The sequence below is a fragment of the Pogona vitticeps genome, chromosome 4, assembly GCF_051106095.1.
Source record: "Pogona vitticeps strain Pit_001003342236 chromosome 4, PviZW2.1, whole genome shotgun sequence".
NCBI classification, from domain to species: domain Eukaryota; kingdom Metazoa; phylum Chordata; class Lepidosauria; order Squamata; family Agamidae; genus Pogona; species Pogona vitticeps.
Genome location: NC_135786.1, coordinates 14,624,554 through 14,648,548, shown reverse-complemented (window position 1 = coordinate 14,648,548; position 23,995 = coordinate 14,624,554). Strand labels below are relative to the sequence as shown.

Genomic DNA, 23,995 nt, shown 5'->3' with positions numbered 1-23,995 from the left:
TTTCTGTACACATTAAGAACAATTTAGGAACGCTGCCACCTTTTCCAGAATGCCATACAATCCTTTCAAAACTATGCGACTTGACAATGAACCATAAAGGAACAGAGGAGGTGAGACCAGGGGAATGAAGGAAGGAAGGAAAAAAAAGACGAAACTGGGGACTGAAATGCAAATCACATCAAATGTGAACACTGAAATCCCGAAATAATCCACAGCTCCTTCCTTTGTGATCACTGACTGAATTCAGCTGCAATACACGCTGTAATCTAAAATGCAACAAAGCCAAACAATTTCCCCATTCCCAGTGTAGTTGCAGCATAATCATTACAAAGTTGTTTTTTAAATGTAATGAGCAATGCCCAGGTTACTTAGGCATCATAAATTACAGTCAGTTACTTTCAAAAGTTAATTTTAAAGCATCTTGGGCATTTTTAGGTTTTTATTTAATTCTCTTCTAAGATCTAAATGGTATAGAAAGTACATTTTGGTTTTACACTTTGTATTTTTATTGCCTGGGTGCAATGTGAAAATTAGCCACTTAAGGCAACTAGAGAGTATTTCCATGTTTGTTTGTTTTATACTGGTCTGTTGGTAAGGACAAGGCAATATGTTAAGAATGCACAATGCAACAAACTCCTTGTACATTGAGAATAACAATGGCAATCTCGGCAGTCTGGCTATCAAGAATGCATACCTTTTAAACAGTAGGTACCATTCAAAAGGGCAATGTTCTGAGCACCACTTTGCCCAGCATGACCATGTCTGAAAGGGAATTAGACAAATTCATTGCAGCTAGGTCTATCACTTCCTCTGGCTCCCAAATTCAGGGGCAACTGGGATTCTAAAGTAGTCCAAACTGCACCACATGAGAGACCTCAAACTGCTAAATAAGGACAGTGCATGCTCAGTGAGCGGGAGTGGAGGGGGCACAGAAAACCAGAATGACAGAGAGGAATGAGATGGGGAAAAAGGTTACTGTCTGGCAAAAAAAAAAAAAAAAAACCTGAATAAAAACACTACAACATTTTGTTGCAAGTCCTAACCATTGGTAACTGATATCACAGATAGTGAAACAAACATTCCATTTTCAGAGATCATGCATCTCTCTGAATATTAGGTACTTGAAGGTCCACCACCCTAATGTTTTGCTTGGTTGTATGTTATGGGAAAGTGTATGCTAGGTCAGATGGCTGGTCTAATAACATTCTTACTAACAATAATTACACGCCATTGAGTTGATTCCAACTTATAGCAACACTTTCTAGGGTTAGCATTCCCTTCTTCTGGAGGTGCCCTGGAACAGTGCACCTTGCCCAAAGATACACTGGCTGGTTTCCCCCCCCCCCCCCCGGAGCCTGTATGCTCCACCACCCCGTTGGCAGCAAAGGGGGAATAACAAGAATTATTCCTTGTTAATAATTCTACAAGTTCCAGCTCGGCTTCTCAACTCCTATCAGTTTTTATTAAAATTACAGCAGCAGTCTCCTCTCCTCCTAAAGTCCCATAGGGTCAAATTACAGTCTCTAATCTACTTGTGAGCTTGGGGGCCCAGTTAGTTTCCCTGGAATTTCCCCAAAGTCCAGGTTCTAGAAGGCAAGAAAGAGGAGAAGGCTTAGATCAAGAGCATACCCCTTTTAGAGAAGGATTGTATAAAAGGAGGACATCCTCATATCTCTAGATCCTTCCACTCACTTGTTTCTCCAGAGCTGTGGCTGCATCCTGGCTAAAGTTGCCTTATCCAAGTGTGTGACTGGAATCTCTACAGCCTGGCTTCTATCACAAAGCCAATAAACTTGGCAAGAGTAGACCACTTCTGACATTCAGCCACATTTCCTCCTCTTCCAAGTAGAAAGCAAACTCTTACCTTCTCCTTCTGCCCTCTTCTGCTCTTTTTTCCCCCTTGACTTTGCCTCCTCCAGCTGTCTCTCATTGGACACTGCTTCTCCTGCAGCAGCAGAGACTTGTCCAGCTGGCCTGATCCTGAAACAACTCATTCTCTTCCCAGCTACCTGTGGCCTAGGGCCTGATAGCTCGCTGGGGTGTGTGTGTGTGCACACCCGCAGGAGGCATAGTGAAGAATCAGACTCCAAACCTTCACAGACAGGTGTACAAATATCTTGCTCTACCCATTCTACCTTTTCACTATCATATCCCACAGGTTTCTGTGCAAGTTGATAGGTTGGCATACATTAATGCCTGGAAAATGATGCCCCAGGTAAATGACCTTACAAGTAAGAGGGTAACTTTATTAACATCTAATCCTAGATTTGTTTTTTTTCTTCACAAGTGATGTCTCTACCACTAGACAGCATGAGACATCTACCATAGCTGGTTTTGAGAGGGCACCAATTTGTTAGAGCTTTAAGGCCTGTCCAGATTGGCACATAAATTGGTATATGATAGATTATTACTATGGATTGCTGTTGGTCCCATGATGGATAAAAATCAACGATTAAGACAAAAGGATCTGAATCACAATTTAAATCATAATTTTTTAAAAAATTTAAATAATCAAAAACTTAATTTTTAAAAAATTTTAATTGTGATGTAAAGGTTCCAGTTTGATTTAAATCAAATCCATCCTGCTTAGTACACTCTGGTTTGAACAGAATGATGGTGTCGACATACGTTCGATCTACCCTGCCTGTTGTAAGAGATGTTGCACAGCTTTCTGGCACAGTGGTAGAGCACGCATTCTTTTTGGTAAGATTCAATGCAAACCTAATTAGCTTATTGTATAGCCTGCGCAGATATTTAGCTTGCGCCCAAAGGGAGCTGAGGGTGGTGTTATCTGAGGTGACAACTCTGTAAGATAAAAGGTGGGTTGTGGCAATAAAAGGGAGGACAAGAGAAACTTTCCCCTCTATTTTCATCTCTATTTTAAAAAATATTTGCTTGATGAGCACAGCACAATTCTACCATGCCAGGTTGAGGCACTGCTCTTTCAATATACCACTTGCTTTATTTAACAAAAAGAAAGAAAAGGAAGGAAAGTCACTGTAGCCAGCTGAGTGACAGCTGCAAGAAAAGGCAGGGAAAGGGGCTAATTGACTCCATGGGCTTCCCCTCCCCCCTTCCCTCAGGCAGTGCAGCCAACCTTCACCACAACGTTTCCCTTTGTACTACTACTGCCACTGTGAGCTTACCTCACTGCTGCCCCCTTACTCATAAGTAAACCAGGTAAACTTTACTCATGAGTAAACAGGCAATTGAAAGATTTGTGTTGTCCCTTCCCCTGTGTGGAGATGAATAAATATTCCCAGTGTGAATGGAAGCATCTCTCAAATGAGAGAGAAAATTTTATGTGGGAACCACTCTGCTCCCAGTTCCCCCGTCCGGACAGACCCTTCATTTATTGTTAATGTATTTTTACCATGGTGGGTGGAGCAGGGAGGGAAAAATGGTTTTGTTGGTTTTTGTGCCTCAGATGGCAGCATAACTTGTTTGGCCTTGCACCAGAATAACTTCTTGGCTCATAAGACATATATTTTTTACACAGAACATGTTAAAATGGCTGTCCTTCTATGAAGATTGGAAATGTTATGCTGGCTGACAGGTTCTAGGAGATGGGGTTTAGAAAAGTGATTTTTTTTTCCTCTTAAAATGGAAGGTGTGTGAGGTTTTACGACTATTGTCATCAGTCTTCAGGTAAATAAACAGCTCTATGTATAAATGTGAATTACATCTGGCAGAGAAGGATGAACACAGTTGCTCTTTTCTTAAAAGTTTTTTCCCCAAGTTCAGCCTTCTTGATTTGCTTTTATCTTAACACCTGCTAATATAGTAGCACGATGTTTATCCCAAAACGTCAGGCATATTGTGTGGACAGGAAGCAGAGCTCATTAAGGGTGCCTCTCAGCAGTTGTTATCATGGAATTTTAAATTTTAACCCCATTATTCATTGAGTAGGAGATCCAGTTTCATCAGTTCACAGCAAGCTGACCAAGTCAAACAAAGGTGATCAGATTATTTTAGGATCGCCCAGCATGATATTTTGATTTGACAGTTGCTAAAGAAGCATTTGCCTCATAGCAAATGCTGCACAGCAAGACACCTTTTGTATGCTTGTTGATCAGAAGCGGAACTCCTCCATCCTTGCTGTGCAAAAATGTGTCATTGCTCGATGGCCGTTTGATTGTCTACATGATGGGCTATAGACAGAGGATCTTCTCAGTAAAGGACCCTCTTAGTATGTAAAGCGCTTCTTAATGAAGCCTGCCTGGTTCTCTCCCTATCGTTCTTTCACTGTATATTCAAGCTGTGGCCCTTTCGGAGGCCCTTTGCGGTTGTGTGGTCTGAGGGCAATGATGCACTCTATCTGCTGATACACAGTGCAGCTATGTTTGTGTTGTTGCTTTGGTATCCACTGGCTGAATTCTGTTGCATAGCCATATGTATGTGTCACAAAGCTCTGGAAATGATAGGGGAAAAACCGCAACCGGGCAGAAGTAACAATAATCAAGCATCCTTGTGGGTGTGTCATGCAAGAGTGCTAATGTGAACTAGAGATCAACAGCATAACCGCAACATGAACTGTACAGTCATGGATCGCACAATCAATTGTGCAAGTGCAATGTAACCCAATTGTTCAATGTTGGCGAAGTAGTTGGAGCCTGTCATTCCCAGAACAGAGTTTGGAAATAACAACAACAACAGTACTTTTGAACAAGGCATGGCAATTCCAGTCAAAGCAATTGTCTAGAATTGTGCAAATAACCTTTACTGCGTAACTGTATTTTTATGGAAGATCCAAGCAATACCACCTTTGTTTTTTCCACTGCTTTTTCCAAAACCAACCAACCAAACGAACAAAAATCAGTCAAGGTATCCTGAGGGTAGAAGGCATCTCAGTTTCTAGTGAGACACTGTGTTTCCTCTTTGTACCTGTTCTGGTTGTTTTTCTCTTTGCACATAATCAAGGGCTCTTGTTTCTCTGCAGACAGAAGAACAATCACGCTCATCGTATCATGTGCGTCGGTGAATTGCATGGGCACTAAAAATAACCTCCCTCTTCGTTTAGTGCTCTTCAGAGCCCAAAGGGGAAAAAAGAAAGGAAAAGAGGGACAACTATTCACAAATGTTGATAAACCCACTTCATTCAACTTCATGATTCTTTTGTGTTACATTCCTTTCTTTCTTTGTTGTTCTCATTCAGGGCATCATGACCCTCACCTTATGCAACATCCAGACATGGAGGGGAAGAAGAGGCAAAGGAGCGCCTACTGGCCCTCAAGTAACTATCTTCAAAAGTGCCCAGTCTGAACTTGAAACCAATAAACACCGGAAGTAAGCCCAGCAAAGCAAAAGCTTATATACCACCCTATAGTACTTAAAGCACTCTCTGGGCAGTTTACAATTTAATTATGCAGGCTACACCCCCCCCCCACACACACACACACAAACACTCCCAATGAGCTTCCATTTACTGAGCTCAGAAGGATGGAAGGCTGTCAACCTTCAGCTGGCTAACTGAGCCCAACATGTGCACACTCAAGTTGTGAGCAGAGTCTTGGCTGCCGTACTGCAGTTTAACCAAGCAGTTTAAGAAGGGTGTCAGTAACTGTTCTGAAAAAGAACACTAAAAGAGTCATAGTGCCAAAATAAAATTCCTGATGAATTTAAAGTCCAGATAAAGAACAGATTTGCATCACTAATAAATTCAATTGACCATGAACCAGAAGAACTGTGGACTGAAGTCATATAGTCACTGGGTTTTAATTTGAATTCCTCATTAAGTAAATTGCGAGGTATACAACCAATGTATTTGCCTCTTATATAGAGCAAGAAATGGCAGATATTCAAGTTGTATTAAGAAAACAAAGAAGCAATAAGGATCATACTGCAAATATACATTGGCTATTGTAGTGTTCCAAAGAATTTGAGAAGAAAATCAGATTGTGTTTCATAGGCTTTGATTATGCAGAGCATGAAAAGCTATGGGTTGTTCTGAAAAAAAATCAGATGTACCCCAACATTCGATTGTCCGGATTCATACAAGCTATACTTTAGTCCAGAAACCACTGTTAGGATAGCATATGCAGAAATGTAATTATTTCCAGTGCACAAAAGTATTTCCCTACCTGTTCAATTTGTATATAGAACATATTATATGGAAAGCTAGATTAGATTCATCTGAAAGGGTGGAGAGTTTATAGACCACAAGAAAGATAAATAAATGAGTTCTGGATCAAATTGTTTGTTTGTTTGTTTGTTTGTTTGTTTGTTTTTAATTTATACCCCGCCCCTCTAGACCATGTCTACTCGCGGCCGCGTACCACATAAAATAAATCAATATAAAAATATATAATCATTAAAAATACAATTACTATATTAATTAAGCTTGAACTTAGAACCCAAACTAGCTAAACTGAGACTGTCAAAATGTGGGCATATCCTGAGAGAACAATACGTCCTGGAAAAGACAGCGCTTGGAGAAGTGGAAGGCTGTATGAAAAGGGGAAGGCTTAACACAAGATGGATTGACTCAATAAAGGAAGCCACAGCCTTCTATATGAAAGAACTGAACAGGGCTGCTAATGACAGGATCTGTCTAATGTCATTAATTAATACGGTCATCCTAAACTGGCAGCAATTGGAGGGCACATAACAACACCATAAATCAAGTGATTTCTCAACCTATTTTTGCAGGGGGAAAAAACAGAAAGATTAACAAGCACTTTTCAAACAAAAATGTTCTGGAGATATCTTCCCATAGTCAATACCCTCTACGTATTAGGCGACTCTTTAAATCAGAAATGTTAGACTTTGTTTAGATTTAGGTGGGTTGTAAAAAAAAAACACCTCTTGTTCAAAATGACTTTTGCATTACTTCAAATGCAGTTAACTCTAAATGTTCCCACTAAAAACTGAGTTGTCTTTGTTCACAATGTTTGTTATGCACCCGTTTTGATTCCGTAAAGTTACACCCCTTAAATGGTAAGTTACCCTATAAATCCTTTTTTGGCTGAAAGGTGACTTAGATTAAACAAGGAAATAAATAAATAATAAATATTAAGAATCTCAGGTTTCAGAAGCTGGTAGGGACAAAACAATGTTCATCTAAAGATGGGTATTATTTTGGTGGTGCCTTTTTGCTTTCTTTAAGACTGGAAGTGCAAAAAAAAAAGTGCCTAAGTTACTGAGCACAAACTTTCTAAAACCGACTGGTTGCTTGGTGAATCGCTTACAGGCCCCGTTCCAAATTTTATTTTTTAAATAAAACCAGCAACGCCTGTGCCAAAAGAAGAAAGCAAAGTGGGCTGAGCTTAAAAATCATCTCCTAGTTCAGCAATAAACCAAAGGTAAATTGGACACACTTCGGATTTTGCTGGATAGTTTTCTGGAGAATACGGTAAAGGCGCTTCAATCACGTGTGTCACTCTCTCTTTTTTTCCCCTTTCGCTCTTCTCGCTCATTCATGAATCACGACAATTTATTAGAAGAGGGAAAGGATGAATCAACAGGGAAAAGGAAAACACGTGCCTTTGAGTTCAGAAGAGACGATGCCTTTGTGAAGGCGAATGAATGAGAAGTTTTAAACTGAGGAAGGTCCAACGGAGTCTGGATATCCCTGAACTAATCTGTTTACGGCGGCAGCGAGAAGGAGGGAGCGCCGACTAACCAATCAGTGGCACTCGCATCCCTCTTTGGACACGTGTCTTTTCTTCGTCTGAGGGCGCCTCCCCGCGATCTGCTCCCGGCGAGGGCTTGTGGGGCGAGGAGGTGACCGGGGTCTTTCTTGCCCTCCAGCATGGGGATGTGTTACAGCCTCCGAGCCGGGGGAGACCACCTGCCTCTCCCCTCCTACGGCGGGGAAGTGTCGGATCGGGGCGGCGAGCGCACGCCCGCTGGAGCCGCCAAGACGACGCACCTCAAGACCCAAGAGAAAGCGGAGAGGGAGCGGAGCAAGAGGATCGACAAGATGCTGAAAGCCGAAAAGAGGGAATACAAGCAAACGCACCGCCTCCTTTTGCTGGGTAAGCGGCGACCAGGCGGGGGGGGGGGGAGAAGAAGCGCTGGACGCGCGCCGGTCTCGCCGCCTTGGCCGCTCTTGCCGTGTGCGCGGGGGGTGCCCCATACCCGGGCTGCCAGCGCGGTGCCAAGCCACCCGCCCCGGGTTTTAAGTGAGAGAATTGGCCCCTTGTTCCCTTGCCTGGCCTGTCCCAGAGTTTGAAAGGGCGTCTTCATAAGCAGCGGTGCGGCCAACGGCAGGGGAACACCCTGCCACGAGAGGCTGCACCCTCTTTGCAAACTGTTTGCTTTCATCCCCTCAGCCGCTCCCCGTCCCTTTCGGTGTAGTTCTCGGACTTGCAGATTTGTGGGGGGGAAATCTGCTTTTTTAAAAACTTTTTTTTAAAACCTGGTAGCGAGGTTTTGCATGGGTTGACGTTCAACAGGTGGTGTCCGTCTTCTCCTAAAACGCGCGCCCACGCATCCCAAGCCAAGGCAAGCCCCGGGTTTGAGAGCGACCCGGGAGGGAGACGATCGGCTTAGGGCTGCCGCGGCTGCAAAAGGCGCGCGCGTGTCGTCTTAGCGGTTAAGCGACGTACCTAGGCAGCTCCGGTCGGCTCGCCTACTTTCAGGTCGCGTGTCTATTCTTTTCCTTTTCGGCCCCCGGCGATCCACTCTAGGAGCGGGCATCGGAGCGCTTCTCCTCTGTAACGTCTTCCCGGGCTGGCAGATCAAAAGGATGGATGATTTGGAAACTGAGAAGGCAGGGTGTGAATAGTTTCGTGTTGACCAAAAAAAGTAAAATTCACGGGCTCCAAAAAATGTGTACTGTACTCTTAACTTTTTAACACTGTTAGCCTGTTTCAGCTGTTCTTTAAACTTTAAAGCATGCCAAAGGCATGTATCTATGTGTTTTTGAATGGTCCATCTTGAAACTTCTCTCAACTGCTCTGATAACTGGGATCTCCACCAGCTCCCTCAGCCTTGGCACTCTAAAAGTGTTTTGGACTCCGTTCCCATCATCCTCAACCAGTGTCGTCCTATTGGCTAGGGATGCTGGTTATAGCAGTCCAGCATTTTTTGAAGGCTGCTAGTTTGGTGGCCCTTTTTCTTGCTAAATTGCTGGGATCTGTGCAAGAACGAGTAATTCAAGACCTATTTATAACTTGGTTTTGCAGTGCAATTTTTATTTTATTTTAATTAATATTTTAAAGATTTGTTGTATGGCATTTATACTAAATTGACAGGCCAGCATTTACATTGGCTTCTAGTTTTGATAAAATTGCTGGGTCATCGTCTAGGAAAATGCTTCTTCGTTTCATTGTTGTTGCTGTTCTTTCCTCTTCAATATTTTATTTCAGCCTGAAAATTTAGGGGTATAAACTTTTACTTATAGAAATGTTATGCTGCACAATCCTTGTTTCACTCACAGACCTTGGTGATCACTATTTCTTACACTTCAGCATTGCACTATCTTGGTGTTACCTAACATGACATAATAATTCTCTATAAGCTGTTCAGTTCAGAAAAACAGTTCACAGTATTTTAAAAGTGATCACTCAGTATTTTAAAAGGTAAATGTTCTTGGGGATGTGGGGGCGGGCAGAGAGGAAGAAAGATGCAGTTCAGTAACATGGTCCCCAGGTGTTCTTGGACTACAACTCCCAGAAATCTTGGCCAACGTAGCTAGTGGTGAAAAAACTGCATATGCTACCACTCCCAACTGAATTGTGGGGTTCATAAGTGGGAGAAAGCAACATAAACTACTAACAAATCTAACTGTTATTTTCTTTTAGGTTTTTATTCAAAACTAACACTATTTAATCTGTTATTTAATGAATTAAACATTTGTTAATGTTACTGTGCACTAGTTTTTTGTGTTCACCTTAACCAGTTAGTATTAGTACTTTTGGACTCATTTGCCAACCTCTGCCAACAGTCAGCAAAAACAAGACCTGGAGCTGACTGCGGCTCTGATCATCAGCTTCTCATAGCAAAATTCAAGCTTAAACTGAAGAGAGTAGGAAAAACCACTGGGCTACTCAGGTATAATCTAAACCAAATCCCTTATGAATACACAGTAGAAGTAAAGAACAGATTTAAGGAACTCAATTTGGTGGACAGAGTGCCTGAAGAACTTTGGATAGAGGCCCGTAACATTGTCCAGGAGGCAGCAACAGAAACCATCCCAAAGAAAAGGAAATGCAAGAAAGCAAAGTGGCTGTCCAACGAGGCCTTAGAAATAGCAGAGAGGAGAAGGGAAACAAAATGCAAGGGAGATAGGGAAAGCTACAGAAAATTGAATGCAGACTTCCAAAGAATAGCAAGGAGAGACAAGAGGGCCTTCTTAAATGAACAATGCAAAGAAATAGAGGAAAATAACAGAAAAGGAAAAACCAGAGATCTGTTCAGGAAAATTGGAGATATTTGAGGAACATTTTGTGGAAAGATTAACATGATAAAGGACAAAAATGGGAGGGACCTAACAGAAGCACAAGACATCAAGAAGAGGTGGCAAGAATACACAGAGGAATTATATCAGAAAGATTTGGATATCCCGGACAACCCAGACAATGTAGTTGCTGACCTTGAGCCAGACATCCTGGAGAGTGAAGTCAAGTGAGCCTTAGAAGCCTGGCTAACAACAAGGCCAGTGGAGGTGATGACATTCCAGTTGAACCATTTAAAATCTTAAAAGATGATGCTGTTAAAGTGCTACATTCAATATGCCAGCAAGTTTGGAAAACTCAACAGTGGCCAGAGGACTGGAAAAGATCAGTCTACATCCCAATCCCAAAGAAGGGCAGTGCTAAAGAATGGTCCAACTACCGTACAGTTGCACTCATTTCCCACGCTAGCAAGGTTATGCTCAAAATCCTACAAAGTAGGCTTCAGCAGTATGTGGACCGAGAACTCCCAGAAGTACACGCTGGATTCCGAAGGGGCAGAGGAAATAGAGACCAAATTAGAAACATGCGCTGGATTATAGAGAAAACCAGAGAGTTCCAGAAAAACATCTACTTCTGCTTCATTGATTATGCAAAAGCCTTTGACTGTGTGGACCACAGCAAACTATGGCAAGTCCTTAAAGAAATGGGAGTGCCTGACCACCTTATCTATCTCCTGAGAAACCTATACGTGGGACAGGGAGCAACAGTTAGAATTGGATATGGAACAACTGATTGGTTCAAAATTGGGAAAGGAGTATGACAAGGCTGTATAGTGTATATTGTCCCCAGGCTTATTTAACTTATATGCAGAATACATCATGCGGAAGGCTGAACTGGAGGAATCCCAAACCGGAATTAAGATTGCCGGAAGAAATATCAACAACCTCCAATATGCAGATGATACCACTCTGATGGCAGAAAGTGAGGAGGTATTAAAGAACCTTGTAATGAGGGTGAAAGAGGAGAGTGCAACAAACGGCCTGAAACTCAACATCAAAAAAACTAAGATCATGGCCACTGGTCCCACCAACTCCTGGGAAATTGAAGGGGAAGATATGGAGGCAGTGACAGATTTTACTTTCTTGGGCTCCATGATCACTGCAGATGGAGACAGCAGCCACAAAATTAAAACATGCCTGCTTCTTGGGAAGAAAGCGATGACAAACCTCGAGAGCATCTTAAAAAGCAGAGACATTACCTTGCCAACAAAAGTCCGAATAGTCAAAGCTATGGTTTTTCCTGTCATGATATATGGAAGTGAGAGCTGGACCATGAAGAAAGCAGACCGCCGAAGAATTGATGCCTTTGAATTGTGGTGCTGGAGGAGGCTCTTGAGAGTCCCCTGGCCTGCAAGGAGAACAAGCCTATCAATTCTAAAGGAAATCAACCCTGAGTGCTCACTGGAAGGACAGATCCTGAAGCTGAGGCTCCAGTACTTTGGCCATCTCATGAGAAGAGAAGACGCCTTGGAAAAGACCTTGATGTTAGGAAAGTGTGACGGCAAGAGGAGAAGGGGATGACAGAGGATGAGATGGCTGGAGAGTGTCTGCGAAGCAACCAACATGAAATTGACACAACTACGGGAAGCAGTGGAAGATAGGAGGGCCTGGCGTGCTCTGGTCCATGGGGTCACAAAGAGTCGGACACGACTAAACGAAACGCCAACCTCTGAGACTTATGCTATTTTGCATGGACCCTAAACATGTTTATTTGAATATAATTCTGTTTGATGTACTTCCTAGTTAAATGTACAGTGGTGCCCCGCATAGCGACTTTAATCCTGGAATGGATTAACGTCGCTATCCAGAAACATCCCTATACGGAATGTAAAACCCTATAGGAATGCATTAAACTCCGTTTAATACGTTCCTATGGGCCACCATTTTCGGCACCTCGGTAAGCGAGGGCAGGGCGTGAAAATGGAGCGGGCGGCCATTTTGGAACCGCCTATCAGCTGTTTTTAGAACATCGCAATGCGAAGATTCGTAAGCGAAACGCTTACCGATCATCGCTGTGCGATTTTCGCCCATTGGAATCATCGCAATGCGAACGCAAAAAAGCGTTGCTATGCGGATTCGTCATTAAACAGTGCGCTCATTAAGCAAGGCACCACTGTATTTGTTCAGCTGGCTGGGTAGCCCAATGAATTAAATATAGTTGTGAGTTCAGTTCCTCACTGTGCATCCCAGAATACCCAGCTTGTGTGGTGTTGGGCAACTGCATAGTCCCAGAACACCTCCAGAAGAAGGGAATGGTAAACCACTTATGTGTACTACTAGAAGACCTGAGAAGGGTCACCATAAGTCAGAACTGACTTAATGGTGCACACTTATTACAGTATTAAGTGTATTTAGATCAGGAGCACCTGGGAAGCTGTGTGTCTCCAGATGTAAATTTTCTGTACCTCTCATTCCCATATCTGTCTGGACTGGCAAGGCTTATGCAAATTGGAGTCCAGTGTCACCCAGGTTTGGTCTCCATAAATGTAAGCCAATTTCTTATTAAGTTAGTGACTTAGCATAGCATAGGCATCCTTCAGTCTCGAGAGACTATGGTAACATGCTCTGAATGGAGGAGTGTCCTCTCCAGAGCATGAAACCCGGGTAAGGTAATATGGAGGATAGGCTGTTACCCAAGCAGCAGATCCCCCCTCTCCACATTGCTGAAATGGTCCAATGGAAAGGCAAGAGCCAATACAACTGGTTCCAGCAATGTCGCAGGAGTTGGCAGAACGACACACTGCCTTCGGGACTCCAGCTCCGGATTTTGCCTCGAGGTTAACTCCTGAAGCCTTTTCCATGAGTGGATATAGCCACAAGGCAGTGGAGGTTTAAATATAACAGACAAATCATAAATGAAAGGAGAAAGAAGATTTAAGTATTGACAGGAGGGAAGGCCTGAACATATAGCCATGTTTTTAGTTGACTCTTAAATGTCCCCCAGCATAGGGGCCGCACGAATCGCTGGAGGGAGATTATTCCAGACAAAGGTTCTAGGCACACTAAAACCCCTCTCTGATGATCCCCCATCCTCCATGGAGAGTTCGTCAAAGCTCAACAGATCTTCCTTCCACCAAAAGATGAAGTTGGAGATGGGATTCTGAAACCCTTGTGAGGAGAAACCAATGCTGAATGAATTTGCAATCCACGCTTCGAATAAAACTTTATTTGCTTTATTCAAGCTGAGCAGTGCTGAGTCTGATACCTGAGCAGAGAATGCAGAGAATGTTAACAGGGTAAAAGATCAATATACACATAAGTTGGTCTCCATGAAAGGAGGCGAAGAGAGGAAATTTTAAAAAGTACAGTGGTGCCTCGACTTACGAACGCCCCTACATACGAACAGTTCGACCTACGAATAGCTCCGTTTACAAAATTTTGCTTTGACTTGTGAAGGGAGCTTTAACTTACAAACAAAAAAAACACGGAAAAAGTAGGAAATGGACTTTGGACTGCCTGGTACTGTAATTTTAAAATGCAAAAGGTGGTTTAAAAGGTGCTTGGTGTGGTTTAAAGCTGCTTGGTCCCTCCTTTCCTGCTCTTTTTTTAGCCTTAGGTCATCTTAGGTTAACAAAAAATTCTCCTCCTAGTGTTAGAGGACGGATTAACCACTTTTGCATTAGTTCCTATGGGAACAAATGCTTCGACTTACAAAAGGCGCCTCTACATAAGAACAAAAAACAGCCGAAACGGATTAATCGGTTTTCAATGCATTCCTATGGGAAATCGACTTATAGCAACAGTTTTCAAGGTGAAATATTTAAGGAATGGTTTTACCAGTTCAACTCCCCCAGTGAGCGTCCATGGCTGAGTGGGGATTCAAACCCTGTTTTCCAGAGTCCTCGTCCGTCACTCTGTCTACTACACTGGGAGTCCCTATGGGTATACACAAGTGCTTATTAACTGTAACAAAGATCACGGCCTTCTGAAGGCCAGTGATTATCTTGGTTGTGGGTTTAAACGTTCAGTGTGCCTAGTACTTGCACCGTTATCCAGTTGCGGGCACTACACTTCAAGGAGGATCTTAACTAATTGTACTGTTCACTGTTATTGACCCAAGAGATAGTGTTGTACAGTAAACAAACACTGAGATTGCAGTGGAAAAGCAAACTTCAGATCTATCATAGAGTCTCAGAACTGATGTACTGTACAATACAATCCCATAGATGCTTATTTCAAAGTATGTTTAACTGCAGACAGAGTTCTGACTCCTGTCCTCTGATGCTGGCCAAAGAGACTGGCGAAACATTAGGAAGAACAACTTTCAGAACACTGCCAAAGAGCCTGAAAAACCCACAACAACTATGTTTAACTGTGTTTGGTGGGGTGTATTCTTGGGTCAGTGTGAGTGTGATGGTAGCCTTTGCTATTTCATTCTTTGTGATCCACCTTTGTTGCCATAGCAAGTTCAAAAATCAAAAGCTTTATTGCCACAGAGTGGTTTAAAACCTACAATAACTGTGCTCATGTAACTTCCAGGTCAACGTCTCCTCTTATTTTCTGCCAGTGCTGGGCAGGGCCCCCTCCCACACATGCGGAGTTCCAGCTGCAACTGGAACCAAACGGGCAGCAACACTTGCTTCAGAGCCACACAGTTTAGAGGGAATGTTGCTCCAGGTTGAACCATTCTAATACAGACTAAGTTGGATTGCTACTGAAGATGGTTAGGAAACTGTTGTTAGGGCAGAAGGCATCTGCTATATTGCTAACTGAAACTTTCAGTTATATTGGCCGGAATCCTATTGGTGATTTATGTCTGTGTGAATGAAGTGACATGTGTTATGCTGGCAAAATGCTAATATAATGAATGAGGTTCTTTGTGCTCTCCTGTCCATGCACTCTCTTATGAGGATGAAGCCATGGACATGTTCCTGGGCATGTAACCAGGAACACGACTGACATCTTGTTAATTTGCAGCAATTTGTTGTTTTGAGTCACAAAATTGTCTGTATGAAGTGGATGATCTAGATCCATTTCAATCTGGTTGTGGAATGGAGACAGTTTTGGTCACCTTGGACATATGCTGGAAACGGACATGGGAATGTGTCCCTGTTGGTCATGCAGGACCCCTCAGCAACTTTCTGTACCATTGATTGTGACATGTTTCTGAGCCATCTCTCTGAGACGGAACTGAAGATACTTTTTACCTATGATGGGACCTGAAGACTCTGATCCTTCTTGAAGGAGAGAACTCAAAAGGTGGTGCTGGGGAACTCCTGTTTGATGCCCTAGTCTTTGGCCTGTGGTGTCCCTCAGATTTCTGCTCTACCTCTCCTCATGCCATTTTGTTCATGAAACTGCTGGGAGAGTGTAGCGGGCCACTCTGAAGCTCTATCCACTCAGGCCTCCAGGAGTGCTCACTACTCTTCCTCTTCAACTGCTGCCACCAATTATAATCAATATTTTAAAAGGACAAGTGTTTCTTCCAAAACAAAACTTGTTTATTGATATAATAAAATAAAATGAGTAAATCACAGGTAGATAATCAAGTTGTAAATCACTGTTTCTCATTCATTAAATCACACACAGACTTTTCCCTCACTGACTATTTGGCTCACAGGCCTACTAACATGCTAATCACTAACTCTCAATCTATCAATCTATCAATCTCTCCAACTCCCCTCTCACACCTCACACACCTCCTTTTATATTTCAGCTCCTCCCCCTTCTGCACCACCCTCCGTCCACTCATTGGCTGATGTTCCACTGCCCAGCTGTGACGGACAGGTGAGAGCAGGGCTGTATGTTACAGAGAGGTTGTCCAGAGGTTTTGGGTGCTGATGACACCCAACTCTGTCTCTCCTTTCCATTGAGTTCTAAAGACGCTGTCTTGGTTCTAAACTGAGCCTTGATGCCCAGGTTTTAGCAGTGACCAAGAGTGCACAGTTAAAACTGGTGTGCCAGCTGCATGGGTTCTTTGAGATGTCTGATTTGGCTGCAGTGAGCCATGTGTTAGTTACATTCTGCTTGGATTACTGTAACATACTCTATGTTTGAAGACGGTTTGGCAACTTCAGCTTATTCCAGATGCACCTGCCAGCTTGCTGACTGGGCCAGTTATAGGGAGTAGGTAACACTCCTTGCTACAAGAACTGCACCGGCTATGAGTCCATTTCCCAGCCCCATTCAAAATGCTGGTTATTACCTATAAAGCACTGCATGGCTTGGGCCTACTCTATTTTAAGGGCCCATATCTCCCCATACAAGCCTTTCTGGTTCTTACGATCGTCCGAAGAGGTCCTCCTTTCAGTTCTGTTGCCACCGCAGGGACATTTGATGGGGATACGAGAGACGACCTTTCTGTGGCTGCTCCCAGGCTGGGTAATGCTCTCCCTTAAGAGGTTAGTAGAACTGTCCTTCCACAGACAGTTGAGGACCCACTACTGTACTTCAGGCAGACTTTAATCACCATAATCATGCCATTCAAAGTGTTTGCTTTGTGCTTCCAAAGGTTTACAATACATTACCAGGGACTAGAGTACAGGGAGGGCTGCCTACGTGTGCCTTCAGCCATCTGACAGACAAAACCACTTGTGGAACCCTCTCTTCAGAGACGTTTGAGAGGTGCGGCTGGATTGCCTTGTTTTGTTTAATTTATTTTTAATTTTCTTTAGCAAACCACTATTGTCTTCTTGTTACATTCCAACTTGTGAGCAGAAGGTGGTGTGTGTTACTCTTCTCATCATGCAGTCCTCTCCTGGTTCTTGCAGCCTTCAAAGTAAGTGCTTTCCTACTGAGCTACAGTACAGTCGTGCCTTGCTTTACAATCACTCCATTTAACGACAAACCTGCATTGTGATCAACTTTTTGCAATCGCATTTGTTTCTTATGGGGGAATTTTGCTTTGCGATTATCAGTTCCCTGCTTCAGGAACCAATTCTTTGCAAAAAGATGATTTTCGGACAGCTGATTGGCAGTTTCAAAATGGGCACCGGGTAAACAAAATGGCCCCCCGCTGTTTTCTGGGATGGATTCCTCGCTGCACAGGCAGCGAAAGTGGCCGCCTTATGGAGGATCTTCGCTGGACGGTGAGTTTCCAGCCTATCGGAATGTATTCAACGGGTTTTAATGTGTTCCTATGGGCCTTTTAATTTCACTTTACAATGTTTTCATTCTACAGCGATTTCGCTGGAACGAATTAACATCATAATGCGAGGCACCACTGTATCTCCCAATGCCTGGAGAACCAACCTAGGTCTTGATAAACATTGTCTTCTTGTATCTGGAACTTTAAGTTCTACATTGGTGTTAAGCAGCCCATGGAGCAGGAATGAATATGTATTTATTTATTTGATTTTTAGCTTGCCTTTCTCCTTGAGTGGAGGTCCAGAGCATAATATTTTAAAAAGTTTAAAATCAACAATTAATTAAAGACTATACTGATGCAAAACATTGGTTAACAATTATACATTAAAATTTTTCAAATTAAAAACTTTTCTTTAAAAAATCTCCATGTCGAATTTATTTCCTGGCTCCCCAAAAGTCTCTCTAAAGAGGTACATTTTCAGTTTTTGGCAGAAAGAAAGGAGGGCCAGCTGCACCTCACAAAGGAAAGAGTTCCACAATCCTCAGCCCCCCCCCCCAGCGAAGTTGTCCACTCCTGATGTAATGGATCTCAGGATGCATAGAGACAAAGCTCTCTATGCAAAGTAGGGGTCGAAGCCATTCATAGCTTTAAGATCCGTGTATCGCCATAAAATTCAGTATGCACACAAGCAGTCAGTCAGAGAAGATCTGTTTATGTGAGAACAGAGAGAAATCCCATGCTAGGCTGCATTTATCAGTCTTTATTCTGTTTTCTGGACTCTTGCTCGGCAGCCACTAAGTAATGAAATAATGATAATGAAAATATCCTACCTTATAGGAATGTTCTGGTGATAAGGGAATCAACAGTCTAAAAGACTTTATGCTATACTGAGAATACAGTATGCTATAAGACTTTGTATACTGAGCATACCATGTTTCCCTGAAAATAAGACAGGGTCTTATATTAATTTTTGCTCCAAAAAGCGCATTAGGGCTTATTTTCAGGGGATGTTTTATTTTTTTTCATATACAACAATCTATGTTTATTCAAATACAGTCATGTCATCTTCTTCTGGTTGCTACACAATGGTGGAGGGCAGGGTTTCACTTAACTGGGGTTTATTTTTGGGAGACGGCTTAAATTACGAGCATCCCGAAAAATCCTACTAGGTCTTATTTTCAGGGAAACAGGGTACCAATTCGCATCTAATGTGGTGTTCTGTGCTATAATAATCATCTATAAGAGGGAAAAATAACATATTACCATTCATCATTCAGCAAATACTGCAGGCAGAAGCAAAGCCTGAATCAAAAGTTAGTGTAGTTTCATAAATGAGATTAAACCATAAAGTTTTTAAGATGTTAGACAATACTAGGGATATCTTAAGTAGGTACGTATGTCTAACATGTAGAGCTGAAATTATCCTGTAGCGTTTCAGAGATGAAAAAGTTCATGTTTTCTTGTGCTTCGGACAACGTTGCTTGTAACTCAAGGTTCGCTGCATGAGATGCTATGCTCTACCCATTCCACTCTCTGAAGGCTATTTTCCACTTGCTTTAGGTACTCCACCCACTTAGTCAACACCATACCATCCAAACAGCTGATCTCATCTGATTTCAGAAGCTAAGCAGAGTTAGGTTTCGGTTACTGCTTGGACTGGGAGACCACCTGGGATCTGTGAATTAGGGCTAAGAAAGGATTCTGCTTAAAACAGTGGATAGTTGCTACCCATCCAAGCTGACTGTATGGAGACAAATGGATCAACCGTATGACTCACTTTAAGGCAGCTAGCAATCTGTTTCTGCAACCCAGAGGTATCTGTGTTAAGTCTGTTTCAGCCTGTTTAACAAAAACAAAGCAAAAATGAAAACAAAGACAAAAGTAATGTTAGTTATGACACTAATGTTAGTTTTCAAGCTGTTGCAATACTTTTTTTTCTTGTTTTTATTTTTCTTCTGTGTTCCTGTAACGCCCTGCTCTAAATTGGTTCCTTAAATAAAAATGTGAACATAGGCACACAGTACAATTATGTACATAGAGATGTAGAAATAAGGGCCTAATCACAGGGATCATTTGAATTATTTCTTTTTCCTTTTTTAAAAAATATCAATAAACTTGTATGTATAATCATGTTGTATATATACTGTTAGGCAGAATTCTCTGGTTCTATTTTTGACTCTAATCTGGTAAATAGAAAAGCCAAATAGCATTGCATACACCTGGGGAGCAGGCTGGGTAGGTGGGGCTCATCAGCCTTGGAAGGCAGCCCATCTAGGAGAAGGAAAACTCCAATTTCAAACCCCCACTGCTATGTGGATGGAAAAGGCTTCAGGAGTTAATCTCAAGGCAAAATCCAGACCCGGAGTCCCGGAGGCAGTTTGTGTCATTCTGGCAACTCCTGCAACATCACTGGAACCAGTTGTATTGGCTCTTGCCTTTCCATTGAACTATTTCAGTGATGTGGAGAGGGGGGATTTGCTATCCGCCTATCCACCATATTATTTTACCCAGGCTTCCTGCTCTGGGGAGGACACTCCAGCTTCGCATACAGTGTTGAAATAACATGGAAATAGCAGTTACCAGTTATAAGTCTTTGCTCGATTGGTGTAGAGCATGATGCCAGAGGCTACTTCTGGTGGTGGGAGAGATCATTGCACCTCACTAGGTAGTTACCGCCTGCCTAAAGCTGGAAGGCCCCCAGCCAGTAAGCTGCTACCTCGCCACGGTCTGTTAACCTCACGGGGTGCGTGGGGTTTAGAGTGAAAGCCAACAAGCAGATCGATAACACTAGCACCATGCAACAATCATAAGAAAACTTCTGCCCTAAAGTTGGGCACCTGGAATGTTCGGACAATGACCACTGGCTTTTCTGACAACTTGCAGAAAATAGACGACGTGCGCAAGACAGCTGTCATCAACATGGAACTGAGTAGGCTGCAGATGGACATTGTTGCCCTGAAAGAGACAAGGTTGCCAGATATGGGATCTGTCAAAGAAAAAAAACCTTCTCATTCTTCTGGCAGGGTGTTGGCTTTGCAGTCAAAAATACTCTACCGAGATCCATTGTTCCAGCTACTGTGGGGAGTGAAAAATCCTGTCTCTGCAGCTCCACACATCAGCGGGACCGGTCACCCTCATTAGTGCATATGCACCAACACTGTCATCCACAACAGAAGTCAAAGACAAATTCTATGACGATCTGGCAGCTACAATCTAAAAAGTCCTTGAGAGAGAGACGCTATTCATACTCAGAGACTTGAACACTAGAGTTGGTGCTGATCACAATTCTTGGCTCACTTGTCTAGGCTATTTCGGCATTGGGAGGATGAACAAAAATGGCCAACACTTGCTTGAGTTTTGCTGTTATTATGGTCTTTGTGTCAGCAACACGTTCTTTAATACGAAGCCTCAACACAGAGTTTCCTGGAGACATCCAACATTGAAGCATTGCCATCGGCTCAATTTGATCCTCACTAGACGTTCTAGCCTTCCTAGTATTATGATCACACGCAGTTACCAGAGTGCTGATTGCGATACTGATCACTCCCTCGTATGTAGTTAAGTAAAACTGTGAACAAATAGATTGTATTACATGAAAAAGGAAGGAAGACCACATATTGACATCTACAAGACTCACGACCAAAGAAAAGTGGAGGAATTTTGCCCAAGCGTTTGAGGTCCGGCTGATGCAAATGCACCTGAACAATGGGAACACTTCAGGAATACTGTTTATAACACCGCCTTCTCCATATTTGGCAAAAAGACGGCCGACTCGTTGAAAGCCCATTCGGAGGAGTTGATGCCAGGTATCGAAGATAAGAGGAGAGCTCTAGCAGCATATAAAGCCTGTTCTAGTGAGTCCAACTTGCAGGCTCTTCAAGTTGCTCATAGCAAAGTCCAACAGGCTGCCAGGAGATGTTCCAATGATTATTGGCTTCAGTTCTGATATCAGATACAGGTAGCAGCAGACACGGGTAATATCAAGGGAATGTATGAAGGGTATCAAGCAGACTTTAGGTCTGATACAGAAGAAATCTGCTCCCTTGAAGCTTGCTAGAGGCATTATCATCCAGGACCGAGCACAGCAGATGGAACGCTGGGTGCAGAACTACTCTGAGCTATATTCCAAAGAGAATATAGTAACCGAAGAGGCATTAAATAACATTTGAGTGCCTGCCTGTCTTGGAAGAGTTGGACAGTGAACTAACTTTAGCAGAAATAAAAGCGGCCTTGGATTCTCTCGCCTCTGGCAAGGCACCTGGGAAGGATAACCCCGTTGAAGTGCTGAAGTGCTGTAAAGAGATCACCACCGAGCTGTATGAAGTATTTTGTCTTTGCTGGAAGGAAGACGGAGTCCCATAGGACATGAAGAATGCAAACATTGTCACATTGTATAAGAACAAAGGAGACAGGGACAACTGTAATAACTACCGTGGCATCTCTCTTCTCAGCATTGTAGGGAAGCTGCTTGCCCATGTTGTGCTGAAGAGGCTCCAGGTGCTTGCAGACAAAGTCTATCCAGAATCACAGTGTGGAATTCAAGCTAATAGATCCACCACCAACATAGTATTTTCCCTCAGACAATTGCAGGAGAAATGCAGGGAACAACAACAGCCACTATTTGTGGCCTTCATAGATCTCACAAAGGCCTTTGATTTGGTTAGCAGGGATGGCCTTTTTAAAATACTTCCCAGGATTGGATGTCCACCTCGACTCCTTAACATCATCAGGTCCTTTCATGAGGAAATGAAGGGCACTGTAGTTTTTGATGGCTCAACATCAGATCCCTTTGACATCCGAAGCGGAGTGAAACAGGGCTGTGTCATCATGGCGCCCCTGTTTGGGATCTTTTTTGCTGTCATGCTGAAGCACGCCTTTGGAACTGCAACAGAAGGTGTCTATCTCCGGACTAGATCAGATGGAAAGCTCTTTAACCTCTCTAGATTGAGAGTGAAGACTTCCTCTTCGCCAATGATGCAGCCATTGTTGCCCACTCTGCTGAAGACCTTCAACAACTCATGAATCGTTTTAGCAAGGCCTGCCAAGACTTTGGACTAACAATCAGCCTGAAGACAACACAAGTCATGGGCCAGGGCATGGACTCACCTCCCTCTATTACCATCTCCACACAAGAATTGGAGGTTGTTCATGACTTTGTGTACCTTGGTTCAACGATCTCTGACACACTCTCCCTAGGTGTCGAGCTGGATAAACGCATTGGCAAAGCAGCTACCATGTTCTCTAGACTCACAAAGAGAGTGTGGCTGAATAAGAAGCAGATGGCATATACCAAGATCCAGGTCTATAAAGCTTGCATCCTGAGCACACTCCTGTACTGCAGTAAGTCCTGGACCCTTTGTGCATGACAGGAAAGGAAGCTGAACACGTTCCATATGCATTGTCTCCGACACATTTTTGGTATCATCTGGCAGGACAAAGTTCCAAATAGAGTAGTCCTAGAACATGCTGGAATTTTTATACATTACTGAAGCAGCGACATCTACGTTGGCTCAGGAACGTCTTGAGAATGGCTGATGGCCGGATTCCAAAGATCTCCTGTATGGAGAATTAGTGCAGGGAAATCACCCCAGAGGGATACCAGAGCTGTGATACAAGGATATCTGCAAGCGGTATCTGAAGGCCTTAGGAATGGACCTCAACAGATGGGAAACCCTGACATTGGAGCATTCAGCCTGGAGGCAGGCGTTGCATCATGGCCTCTGCCAATTCAAAGAGACCCTTCTCCTGCAGGCCTAGGCAAAGAGGCAGTCCCAAAAGCAGCAAAATTAGGGCGCTGGACAGGGGACAGATTGTGTTTGTCTTCAGTGTGGAAGGGATTGTCACTTTCGAATTGGCCTCCTGAACAACTACAGTGGGGTCTTGACTTGAGAACTTAATCCGTATTGGAAGGCGGTTCTCAAGTCAAAAAGTCTGTAAGTCAAGTCTCCATTGACCTACAGTGCATTGAAAACCGATTAATCCCGTAACAGGCCGTTTTTGTTCCATTTTGGTTTTTTTCTGGTCTGTAAGTCAAATCTCAGTCTGCAAGTCAAACCTAAATTTTGTGGCCAGAGAAGTCTGTAACTCAAAAAGTCTGTAAGTCAAGCCGTCTGTAAGTCAAGGGTCCACTGTAGATGCTGTTCCAAGTCCTCCATACAGAGCATGTTACCATGGTCTCTCGGGATCGAAGGATGCATACACACACTGTTAGGCCCATTCACATTGGCACATTTCTTACTATTTGTACTGGTTCTGTAGGCTACACATGTCATTTCATATAAATAGCTTCGTTTTCCATTGTGTTTCAGGGGCTGCTGTCCAAAAATTTTCTTTTTGTAAAAAAATATATAAGTGATGTGCTGTATTACATTTGTGGGTAATTAGGTAAAACTGTAGAAGGCAGTATTGGAATTTGATTCATAAGCAACACAAAAGTGAGGACAATAGTTACAATAGGGAAGACATCAGCTAACTGATACATCGGTAAACTGTTGTAGAGAGAAAAAATGTAAAAGAAAAAGTGATTTATTGCTAAGCATTTTTTAAAATAATTAAGTGTTCAAACAGTG

The 23,995-nt window shown here is 43.0% G+C and overlaps 1 protein-coding gene across 1 annotated transcript in view; it reads left to right on the top strand.

Annotated features, from left to right (window-relative positions):
- Window positions 1-7,735: 7,735 nt before the first annotated feature.
- GNAS (GNAS complex locus) overlaps window positions 7,736-23,995 on the top strand; it is a 274,080-nt gene continuing 257,820 nt past the window's right edge. Inside the window, exon 1 of the mRNA XM_020804361.3 lies at window positions 7,736-7,976. Coding sequence (XP_020660020.3) covers window positions 7,751-7,976 — 226 coding nt within the window. The 5' untranslated portion in view covers window positions 7,736-7,750. The remainder of the gene's footprint in view (window positions 7,977-23,995) is intronic.